Here is a 12,997-nt window from a genome sequence, read left to right on the forward strand (position 1 = left end):
TTAAAGATCATTTAGTCAACCCTCTATTTTTTTTAACAGGTAATAATTTATATATTTTCTAAAATACAAATTTGCCCCAGTATTTGTTCTGAAATATAAATTCAATTGAACTTATTACCTGCCCTAGAGATGTATATGGACACCCTTAACCAATATGTTGGTTTCTATTTTCTCATGTAAAGTAACCAATGTCATATCACCATCTCAGGGTTCCTTCCTTCTTTGCTCTCAGTGCCATTTCATCATCTCAATTTCTTCTTCCTCTCCTTCTTGCACATTATAAAGAAACCCTACAAAAGAGCAGCCCCCAAAATGTAGAATCATTAAGTACTGAGAATTACCCACTCTCTAAGTTTAGTTTCTGAAAACCAGGTAAAAGAAGCTTTATTGCTTCCAGGCCAGAATTCAGGGAAAAATAACTGATAAAGCATCACTCCCCAGTACAAAGTGCTGTGAGCCACTGTAATGAGGAAACGACAGTGATATTAGGCTAAAAAGTTAGTATAATTGAAAAGTTATAGCATTTAGAAATTGAAGTTATTTATTTAAATATAAATAGTTACAAAGCAAATTTCATGGCTGTACTGGTGTTTAATTTATAAAGTTTATCATGAATCACTTAATCTAAAACCAAAGGCTGGCATTATATGCAAAAGGGGAAACAATAGAAAATTTCCTAGTAAGTATAGGAAAGCAAAGATCCTTTTTCCTGCTATTTTGGACAATTCTAGTGATAGCAATAAGACAAGTAAAAGACATTAAAGTCCTAAAAATGAACAAAGAGGAGATAAAAACCACCTTAATTTACTGATGACATATTTTACACAAAAAACCTCAAAAAAAAAATGAACAAAACACTTAATTGAGATATAGCTTTACTCAATTAGCAAGGTACAAAATAAACTCATGAAAATCAATACTATTTCTTTGTAACAATTAATGAAACCCAGCAAGATATAATTGAAAGGGAAGTCCCATTCAGAATAATTTTAAAATGCATACAATACCTGAGAGTCACTTTTTCTTTCAAGACATATTCAAAGCTTGGATAGAAAAATTTGTGTAGGTATTAAAAAACTCCATAAAGAAATTAAAAATGACATAAATGATTGAAGTGTTCATGGCCTGGGGTATGTCCAAATGACAAAAAAATGATGTTACTACATAAAATGATTTATAGATTTACTAACTTAGTGTTATATTGATTAAACTACCAAGAGATTTCTTACATATCAAGATAAAATAATACCAACATAGAAAATAGTAATGAAGGAAGAATAGCACTTACATCTTAAACTACAAAACAGTAATGAACAACACTTTTTGGTAGTAGTTTGAAAATAGAAAAACACATCAGTGGAAAAGACTAGATAAAAAAGAATTAGAAACATTTTAATTCAACAAATCAGCATTCCATTAATCTGAGAAAATAAATTACTTGAGCAAGACTTCCCTAAAGAAGTTTGGCCAAAATTAGATTTAGTTCAGTATCTAATATTTTATGCCACAATAAGCTCAAGATAGATATGGGACTGGAATATTAAAGCTCACACCATAAATTATTTAGAAGAGAAACTATATCAGGTAAGTACCTTTCATACCTATGGTTAGAGCTTATTCTTAACCAAATAAAGAACATAGGTGATCACAAGATAAAATAAATAGTTTTGATTTTATGAGACTGAAAAATTTCTGCACTAATGCAGTCACTACAACTAGGATTAGAAGGGAAATTGTTGATCCAGGAAAAAAGTCTTTGTGATAAATACCTCCGAAAAATGTTGGTTATCAAACAATATGTAAGATGAAAAGCTCTTTTCTCAGTAGATATGTAGACAAATAATTTTTAAAAGCTTGTAAGAGAATAGCAAACTATTAAGTGTGTGAAAGATTGCCTCAAATAACTAAAAATAGAAATAAAAATCAGAATAAGAGACTTCCAACTGATACAGTTCTTATTCATCAATTAATTTTTCTGCCAGAAAGCATTTTATAGCATGGATTTTTCTCCCATGGTCCATCTTTCATTTCAGCAAGCTATTCTTCAGTGTTCTTTGCAAGTGTTGAGAGAGCTGTGTGTTAGAGCTCTAATATGAATTGCATTTTAAGTTCCCAATAAACCTGATTATTAGAGTCTATGTTCCTTCTTTTGTCTCCCTAGAGTTCATGTCCGACGTACAGATAAAGTGGGGACAGAAGCTGCATTCCATCCTATTGAGGAATACATGGTGCATGTTGAAGAGCATTTCCAGCTTCTTGAACGCAGAATGCATGTAGATAAAAAAAGAGTTTATTTGGCCACAGATGATCCCTCCTTACTGAAGGAAGCAAAGTCCAAGTAAGTTAAACAAGCTGAGATTTCAAATGATGGTATTTATGTGCAAATGGTTCTTCCATTTGAAAAGAAACTCCATTCTTGAATGTTAATTTTTAAAAGCATATGTGTATATATATATTTACTTGGGTCTTTATCAGTAACATATAATACTTGCAGTTAAAAATCTGAAATATATTAGTTGTGTACTAATCATCACCCAAAGAATTTAAGTACTTATCTAGATTGTATACTGAATTGTGGATTAATCATCAAAATGTACTTATCTAAACATGACTTAGTTCCTATATCCACATAGTTAAATATTCACTTCCTGCTTTAGTCACTTCATTTCTTAGAAATTTAACTTGGCAAGTCAGATATTTGGCCATTTTAGTTAAGAAGAAAATGTTCATCTTATATACAAGCCTTTCATGTACGGTGGTCTATTCAGAGGAAAGGAAAGAAAAGATTTGTCTATTTTATGGTTTGGTGGAGAAGGCAATCAATGTATATAATCAAATATCCTATGAAAAAGTTTTAATTATTTCAGAAACAGTTATGATAAATGGCTAGTTTGGGGGAAGACTTGTAGGTTACTTTCACACTATTTATGAATTGCAAAGTTGGATGGGATCTTATAGATCTCCTGATATAACTCATATGTGAACAAGAATCTCCTTTACATGATACCTGAAAAGTAGTTAACTAGACTTTGCTTGAACATCTTCATTGAAGAATAAACCATTACTTGAAGTAGCTTGCTACTTTTGAGGGGCTCTGATGGTTATGCAGGCTTTTCTTGTATCAAACCTATATATATATATATATACACACACACACACACACACACACACACACACACATATTTTTTTAAGCCATTGTTCTTCATTCTTTGACTTTGAAGCCCAAGCAAAACAAACAAATCTAATCCTTCCTCACAAAAGCCCTTCAGACACTTGAAAACAGTTATCTTTTATGTATTTTTCCCTTTCAACTTAAAATTCCTTGTTCATTCACCTGCTGAATCATATCATCACACAATATGAGCTAGAAGGCCTTCATTAAATCAAGTTCTCATGACAAAATATTGTATACAGTTCAGTTTACTTCATATACTTGAAACTAAAGAAATAGAATTTTCTAAATATACAATTAATTCAGACCAGCCTTTCCTTCTACATATTACTCCCAATATAATGAGTTGGGTTTTGTTTTTAATGTAATTTTTTAAAGTTATTTGATTTTTGGGAGTTGGGAGAAGGAATACAAATAGGATATAGTGTTATAGGGATCAATTTGCCATTCATTTAATGAATGATTATGAGAGGCAGATAACAGAGACAGTAAGTTGACAGTAAGTTTGCAGATAGCAAAGGGCATCTCCCTTCTGAACTTTGGTCAGTCAGGATTGGTACTTTAACCAAAGTGTTCTGGCTGTCAAGGAGAGAAATGACTTTGAAAGAAGAACTCGGTACCTTGACTTACTCTTCTTACCTGTCTGAACTTTATTGTAGATTGACTCTTGATCTGGACAGCTTGATTTTTGGTAAAAGAAGAATGACTCGTTTTACAGTCAGCCAGTGACTTGCTGTCATATAATTCCATCAAGTTGACTAAAGAACTTTTTCACACCTCCTAAAGGAAAACAAAAGTGCTATGTTTTATTAGAGTTATTTATATATGGGTTTCTTTGTCTGATTTGCCTTTCCTCTGGGTTAGGGATTAAGACCATATTTATATCATAGAAGGAATTCCAAAATTTTTCAGTTTTTGCAAAAAACTTATGTGCTATTGGAATCAGTTGTTCTTTGAATGATAAAATCCATCTGGTACTAGGTTTTTTTTTTTTTGTTGTTGTTGTTGTTCTGTAGTAATTTATTTTTATATTCTCAACTTCTTTTGCTAAGATTGAGTTACTTAAGTTGACTATTTTGCTGTTATTCTGAGTGTTTTATATTTTTCTGGTGTATCCTTTTCATTTAAATTGCCAATCTAGGGCAAAAGTGGGCAAATCATTTTTGGACAAAATAATTTTTTAATAATTTCCTTCATCTTTTGCTATAATTTTGCTGTTTTCATTTCTAACATTCTTTTCTTCTTAAATCAGATTGACTAATGATTTATTTGCTTTTTAAATTTTTTTATTCTTATTTTGTTTTCAATTTTGTTAATTTCAGAATTTATTTTGTATTTGTATTTTTAAATTATGTTGGTTTTCTAGGGTTTTTTTTTTTTAAGTTATAATTTAGCAAGTGTTTTCTTCACAGCAGTCCTGAACGTAGATGGGAGAAATTTTTGTAAAAATTTGTAGAGATTAATTTTACAGATAAGAAAACTGAGTCTCTGAAATGTTGATTACTTTGCCTACGGCTAGTAAGTGGTAAGCTAGGACTAAAACCGAGGTCTTCTGACTGATTTGTGTATTTTTATTGCCGTGTATAAGTATCACAGCATCAGATATTTAGGGCTAATGGGACCTTAATGATCAAGACCAATCCCTCATATTATAGATGAGAGTGCTGAAGTTTAGAAGATTTGTAGTTATCTCAACACAACACAACCTGTGTCTGAAATGGCATTTGAACCCTGTTTTCCTGACTCCATGTCTAATGCTTGGTCTAATATCTTTTGTCACATATGTGATAACCACACCAAACAATGTATTAGCCCAGTAGTTATAAACCTGCTGTATGGGAAAATTTTGTAAATTTTTAAATAAATTTCATTCAGTTCTGTTACAGGAGGGAAGGAACAATATCCTATCACCCTTCATTTTAAAACACACTAGATTTATATATTGCTGGATATTATCCAATTAATTTATATAGGCTCTATCTAGTGTCCTGTGATTGCAGCACAATTGCAAAATGTAATTGCAGCACATTAATGACAGAATTTACTGTCATTGTGAGAAGAGTAAAGCTAGACTCTTCCCTTTTTGGTCACTAGTACAGCAATTTTCAGAACATTTCTCCATACTTAAATATGATAGAGCGATTTCATGATGCTTCCCTTTCTTCCTTTTATACTTTCCTGAGTGTTAGTTTTGTCAGTCTCCTCCAAGATTTCCATAGTGGTTTTAATTCTTTTTCCTTTATTCCTCATTTTCTAGTTAAACGTTTTGTAGCACTGGTTTAAGTTTCTCAGGAAAATTGATGCAGGCAAGTCTAAAAGCTTTTCCTTTATTCTAAGACAACAAATCATGAATTTGACCTTCAGTTTTGGAGTGCTGTCCTTTCACATGCTATCCAAGGACCAGAGGAATAGCCCCTGAAATTTCATAAGCAAACACATTATATTTTATTGTTCATACTCATTTATGTAACACCAAAAATAAGATTTTTGGAAAGGGATAAAGTTTTATCTTGTACAGACTTTATATAATTGGTTGCTAAGTGGAGATGAGCAGATGATATTTTATGGATGGAAAGCCTTAGGATTCTCGATGTTAGCAATTACTATTATGAGAGAAGGCGGTTTCAGCTTGGTTGTGTTGATGACTGATAGCTGTACCTAATCTGGATAAGTGGTTCTTATATACCACAGTAGTAAAGTTGTTTAAAAACCAGTCCAAAAAATGAATCAAACCTAATCCTTTTAAGGTTATACAGAAAAATACTGCCTTCCAAAATTGTATGATCACTAGAAAAATTACAAGTTGTCTTTTTCATCTCATATGAATCAGTTTGCCATAGTTGCAAAAGTACTGCTTATATGTTCAGCTTTTATCTCTGGAAAAAAAAAAAAGAGCATTTTCATATTGATTTCCATAGTGCCTACTATGTGTCAGGCTCTCTACCAAGCAATTTTTATAAATATCTTATTTGATCCTTTTGAAGTAGGTGCATTTTACAGTTGAGGAAACAGGCAAATAGCAGTTAAATAATTTGCCCAGAGTCACACAGCTAATTAAGTGTTTGAGATCAGATTTGAGCTCAGGTCTTCCTAACTCTACACTGAATGTTCTCTCTTTTCTGTCATCAGTTCCCTGAGTAGCATTTTTTAGGTTCTTCTTTGAAATAAGAAAATTATCTATTCTACCCTATCTTCCTTTTATACTTTCCTGAGTGTTAGTTTTGTCAGTCTCCTCCAAGATTTCCATAGTGGTTTTAATTCTTTTTCCTTTATTCCTCATTTTCTAGTTAAACGTTTTGTAGCACTGGTTTAAGTTTCTCAGGAAAATTGATGCAGGCAAGTCTAAAAGCTTTTCCTTTATTCTAAGACAACAAATCATGAATTTGACCTTCAGTTTTGGAGTGCTGTCCTTTCACATGCTATCCAAGGACCAGAGGAATAGCCCCTGAAATTTCATAAGCAAACACATTATATTTTATTGTTCATACTCATTTATGTAACACCAAAAATAAGATTTTTGGAAAGGGATAAAGTTTTATCTTGTACAGACTTTATATAATTGGTTGCTAAGTGGAGATGAGCAGATGATATTTTATGGATGGAAAGCCTTAGGATTCTCGATGTTAGCAATTACTATTATGAGAGAAGGCGGTTTCAGCTTGGTTGTGTTGATGACTGATAGCTGTACCTAATCTGGATAAGTGGTTCTTATATACCACAGTAGTAAAGTTGTTTAAAAACCAGTCCAAAAAATGAATCAAACCTAATCCTTTTAAGGTTATACAGAAAAATACTGCCTTCCAAAATTGTATGATCACTAGAAAAATTACAAGTTGTCTTTTCATCTCATATGAATCAGTTTGCCATAGTTGCAAAAGTACTGCTTATATGTTCAGCTTTTATCTCTGGAAAAAAAAAAAAGAGCATTTTCATATTGATTTCCATAGTGCCTACTATGTGTCAGGCTCTCTACCAAGCAATTTTTATAAATATCTTATTTGATCCTTTTGAAGTAGGTGCATTTTACAGTTGAGGAAACAGGCAAATAGCAGTTAAATAATTTGCCCAGAGTCACACAGCTAATTAAGTGTTTGAGATCAGATTTGAGCTCAGGTCTTCCTAACTCTACACTGAATGTTCTCTCTTTTCTGTCATCAGTTCCCTGAGTAGCATTTTTTAGGTTCTTCTTTGAAATAAGAAAATTATCTATTCTACCCTATCACATAGGGTCCCTTTGAGGATGAAATGAGATAATGTATTTAAAAATGTTTTTCAAATTTTAAAAGAGTAATTATAATGATTATTATTGATATTAAATTGTTAAATACTATTACTAAAATGCCCTGGATAGTGATGATAATTGGTGATGATTTGCTAAACAATGGATATGAGGTATGAATACACATGAAAGCACATTCATACAATTGGGTGGTAATATGAAAGAAAATATAAACTTATCTCCTGGTTTTAAGAATTTCTCTTTTTGAAGTATCTAAGCACCTAGATTTCAAGTTTGGAGTTAAGAATTGTAAAAACAAACAAAACAAACTAAAAAAACTATGCTGAAGCATCTTATAAATAGAGCCATAGAAATGACAGAATCCAAAGGACTGTGCTAATTTTAATAGATACTTGATTTTTCTTTTATCATATAGAATTAGCAAAATAGGACTAATCTAACTGTTTTCAATTTACAAGTTTAAGTTAGTTCTTTGGATTGGAGAGGAGGGAAATTTATTTAAATTGAGAAAAAAAGATGGTTTGCAGTCTTTGTTGCTTTGTGTTATATGAAACATCCTTAAATTACAGGGATACCCTACCTAACATTCCATGGTTTTGTGAAAACACAGTAGGAGAAACAACATTTTAGGTGACAGTTCCCATAAAAATGATGCTATAAGTAAATAATTGACCAAATGACATTACTGTGGACTTAATGGCTTTAGGAAGTTTGATTACAACGTATTAAAAATCTTATCACAAAATGACAAGTGTTAGTCAGGGCAACTTAGGTAAAATATGCACAGAAAATGATTTCTATGTGGCATATTTTTTTTGCAAAAAACAAAACACTTGCAAATCATTATTTCATAACAAAATTCAGACTATTGAATTTTGCCACTTGTAAGCAAGAGATCCTCCTTTCCTATCATTCCTTTACTTTGGTTCTTCTCCCTTGTCATTTTAAAGAAGTCAGCATCTCCTGTTAAATCACTTCTAGTTTGCTGAATTCTGATTTTCTAATCATGTATTTCAATTAATTTGGTGACCAGATCCCAAGTGATTTTAGTGTCATCATTTCACTTGATGATGAGGTTTCATCATGCCCTCTTCTTTTTGGCTTCACTCAGTACCTAAACTCAACTAGCAAGATTAATATTTATTCTAGGAAGGAGATGCTATAATCTCTTAGTAACCAATTCCAGTGTGTCTAACAACCTCCCTTTCATATTTATTTAGAGCGGTTTCAGCCCCATTCCTGAGTATGCAGCTTCACAGGGATCACATTAAAAGCTTTCCTGGCTGTTTTCTTTTCAGAACAAGTGTGACATTTCCTTTATCTCCCAAAGTCTGAGCTATAGTGGGCAAAATGTCAAAAAATAATGAGGCCAAATGGAGCTATACAATGAATGCCAGTCTAAAGCAATGCTCAAAGGCTTTACCTTTGCAGCCATTATCACTGAGAGGCAATGGAGAGAAAGCTCATCAGTGGTGGTGAGATGGACAGAATACTAAAGTCATTGTTAAGAGATGAGACCAAACTCAGGTAGTTAAGCTTCATCCTGAAAGTAAATAAAGTAAACATCTTTGGAAGCTGAATTAACTTTCTTAAATCTATAAGGCATAGTTCTATAAATGACTGCTCCAGGTTTACTGAATGATAGTTAATACAGTTTCCAAAAATGTCTCATTACTTCAGCAGCCTATTTGAGTTTGAATGAGAAATACTCAGAGCAAAATGAGAAATTTTGGTTCACTGTGTTTCCATGAGCACTGTTGTTGTGCTAGCTGTAAAACTTTTTAACACCTAGCCAACATCTGGTGAACCTTGATTGTAGCTGGATGATTCAGCACTAAAATGGTAGACAGCACCAATCAGCTCTTTTCTGAGTTGCAATGGAAAGGTGTTACCAGGGATATTCAGGGAGTTGGTAACAGGTGGTATTTTCCCATCCATTCAATTTAATTAGGCTGGCCCACTTCTTTGCATTTTTGGCAGGCTGGATTGTTCCAAATGCTAGAGTAAGACCCAGTTAAGTCTGGGCATAAAAAGGGGTCATTGTTTTGATTTCCCTAGGCAAAACTTCCCATGAAACCTCTAAGCTTCCTGTATATCTTTTTAGCTGATCCACAGGGAAGTGGTAGAGTTTCTGCCTGCTCTCCACAAGCATCTGGTATCAAATATTAGACACATGGTCAGGGGGTCTATAATGAGAAGCGTTTTCAGAGAGCTTACTACTACAACTAATTAGTAAATTGCAAAATGTCATAATAGATTCATAATATATAACCCCACATTTTAAGCTGGAAGATCGTTTAGTCCAACCACATCATTTTATAGATGAGAAAGCTGAGCCCCATATTGCTTAACATCCTAAAAATAATACCTGGCAGAGATGGGATTTAAACCTAGGTCCATCAACTTCAGTTTCTGGATTCTTTCCACTATATAAGCTGTACTAAACTTTTCTTTTAAAGCCTAGCTTTTGGAGATATTGGATGTTGGAACTAATGTGTTGGAACTCCCACATTTGAACTCATAACATTTGGCACCCAACGTGGGGCGCCAAAATGTTGTGATCTAGTTCAGATGGATCTGAATCGGTCCCTGTTCGGGCACCAAAATGTGGTGAGCCTTTTCTTCTCAAAACACAGCCGGTTTAGCTTAGAGCCCTCCGAATGTCTCCAAATCCAAAGGTTCTGTCCTTCAGCCTCTGCCTCTGCTTTCTTCAGCCTCCAACCAACACAGAGATGGAATGTCTCTCTTGTCTCCTTCTGGGGAGCCCAGCCACCAACCACAATGGTGTGAGATGAAGATGAATCTTGTTGTCCACTGAACTCTCCACTCGTAGCTTTATCCTCTGAAAACCCTTCGTCTGCCACCAGAGTCGCTCCTCTCGAGTCCAGCTGAACTCTCTGCTGCGACCAGCCAGCCAAGAGGAAAAAATGTATTCTCTCTTAGATCCCTCGTTGCTGGCCTTTTATCTGACTCTTCTGAGAGAATGGGATTATGGGTTTTCTCCCATAGTGCTCTCTGGCCCAAAGAGCTTTAAGGGAGGTGTGAACTCCCTTAAAGTTAGAAAGTTTACTTTGTGAAGCTGGCATACTTGTAACTCCAATGAGTAAAGGTGTGAACACAAGCCTTGTATTAATTAGTTCTACTTAGTACCTTGTTTCAGGTTCTGGCCAAAATCTTCTTGTAAGATTAGATCAACTCTAATTAGTTAGCAGTTAGTAAGGATTCCAACAGAAAGAAGGTAAAAATAATCTGGGAAGAAAAACAAAATGCAAGCAAACAACAACAGAAAGAGTGCAAATGCTGTGTTATGGTTCACACCTACCCATGTAGTGGTTGTAGCTGGTTCTATTCATCACTGATCAATTGAAACTGATTGGGATCCTCTCATTGCTGAGGATAGCCACTTCCATTGGAATTGATCCTCATATAGTATTGTTGTTGAAGTTGTGTAATGATCTCCTGGTTCTGCTCATTTCATTTAGTATCAGTTCATGTAAGTCTCTCCAAGCCTCTCTGTATTCATCCTGCTGGTCATTTCTTACAGAACAATATTCCATAACACATTCATATACCATACTTTACTCAGCCATTCTCCAACTGATGGGCATCCATTCAATTTCCAGTTTCTATGGCTTATTGATGATTGAATATCAAGATTAAAATCTTCCTATGTTGGTGGAAAAGATATACAACCTTGCTAATGGAGAATGCCAGAGACACTCCATCCCAAAAGTCATTGTAATGCCAGAGGAACTGAGGCAAGATAGAGATTAGAGGGTGTTAATATTTTATTAGAGGGAGAGTTTGTTAGAGGGAATATAGACAGCTGGATTCCAGAGACTCTTATAGAACTCCAGCAATCAGGGAAACAAAGGCAAGGTGGGAGTAGAGCACTGGTGAGTGGGAAGTTCCAGGAAAGGACCATAAATTCAGTTCTGACCAATTGGGGGGTGAAGAAGGATCATAAATTCTAGGAGCCAGGATATCTGAGGCAGAAGATACCCAAATATTGAGATAAGCAAACTGGAGTTTTATGACTCTGTGGAATGCTAGTGGTCAGGGCTCCCAGCCCTAATTATCTCAGTCCTAATGGCCAGGAAGCAGGGTTGCCACCAGGGACACTGAGGCAGAATAATTCAGGGAAACTGAGGCATAACATTCTACATTCTCTCTTCTGAATATTCAAATCATTGATTTGAATGACCCTCCATATCTTGGAGGGTCTCAGCACCATGATTTTGACCAACCCTATATGGAGCAGATAAAACAAAATAAAATTGGAAAAATGAAAGGACAAGCCTCTCCTTGATAACCTCAGAGTTAACAGCAGTATAAAGGCTTTCTATTGCAAGCATGTCAGGTCTTCTGAAGTTCTGAAACACCATCTCAGCCAGAGAATCCAGCTTGAGATGGACAGTTCACTGTGAGTTCTACAATCCTTTGTGTACTTAACTCAGGATCTGCTTTATGGAGCAGCAGCAGTGCTCAAGACAGTTTATGCTAGCTCATCCGGAGGTGGGAAGGGAGGTAGTGGAGGAGTCACTGCAAGGCTGTCCAAGACTTTAAGGGAGAAGGATAAGGCCTGAACAATTGTCCCCTTGTCCCCACCCAGAAGAATAGACAGACTAGGAAACGTTGCTACAGAAAGGATCCAGATTCCTTAGCAGAGTATGCACAGTTAGTTAGACCATCAAGGCAGGCAAACCATGAACTTTTAGAGGCCTTATAACAAAGTGCAACATCCTTTGAGAATGCTGAAATACTAATTAAGGAAGTGGGGTTACAGGACTTGAGAAGTGGATCAAAGAGACTGCCAGTCACACGATGCCTGTACCTTGGAGATTTCCAAGGGTGATTTCTTGTTGTTCCTAAAAGCAGGCAATCAGAAAATAGTCCCAAAAGCTGAGTCTGCCAGGGCAATGCCAACAGAATAAGGGGTTTCAAAGTTAAAGCATAACCAGCAGTCACAGTTCAGTTAGGGTTTAAATAATAAGTCAAGCAGGCAGTAAAGACATAAAAGGACTGCTAGAAGGACTTCCAATTTGAATTTGGCGGGGAGGGGCAGAAGTGATTGAGGCCAAATGAAAAGGAAACTAGTGGAAGTTGGAGTTCCCATTCTTTAAGGTATCTTTGGGAAAACTCCATCAGCTTTCCTGGTCCCTATATCTTTTATCCTCCCCTTTTATTTTATCAAAGAAATCCAAGGAGGAATAAATAAATTGTCAAAGTAGCATCCCACATATAAGTCCTGAAAGTTAATTAAAATTCTTGTACATAACAGACGAGTACAGCAGGGTTTTTCTACTCTGGAATTTATCCGAGATCCCCCAAACAATTACATGTTCTGAAGGAAACATTGTGCTCAATTAGATAATGCAGATAACAGCAACAGTTACCCAAACCCAACATTTTTCATCCCAAATCCTAAACACACAATAATAGGAGATACAAACAAGATTTTACAGTAATATACAATAAGGGGACCTAGTCAGAATTTAACAATCATTCATCAACCATTTTCAGTTCCTTCCAAATCAGTGAGGCTCAAAGACCATTAGGGACAAGGATGACATCTATTCCAAAAC

At 34.8% G+C, this 12,997-nt stretch overlaps 1 protein-coding gene across 3 annotated transcripts in view; it reads left to right on the forward strand.

The window, feature by feature from the left end:
- FUT8 (fucosyltransferase 8) overlaps window positions 1-12,997 on the forward strand; it is a 425,078-nt gene that overhangs the window by 379,062 nt on the left and 33,019 nt on the right. For all 3 annotated transcript variants that reach the window (XM_051977839.1, XM_051977837.1, XM_051977838.1), the window contains one exon: window positions 2,162-2,338. In XM_051977839.1, the coding sequence (XP_051833799.1) occupies window positions 2,162-2,338 (177 nt within the window). The remainder of the gene's footprint in view (window positions 1-2,161; window positions 2,339-12,997) is intronic.

The sequence above is a fragment of the Antechinus flavipes genome, chromosome 2 (genome assembly GCF_016432865.1).
Source record: "Antechinus flavipes isolate AdamAnt ecotype Samford, QLD, Australia chromosome 2, AdamAnt_v2, whole genome shotgun sequence".
Taxonomy (NCBI): Eukaryota; Metazoa; Chordata; class Mammalia; order Dasyuromorphia; family Dasyuridae; genus Antechinus; species Antechinus flavipes.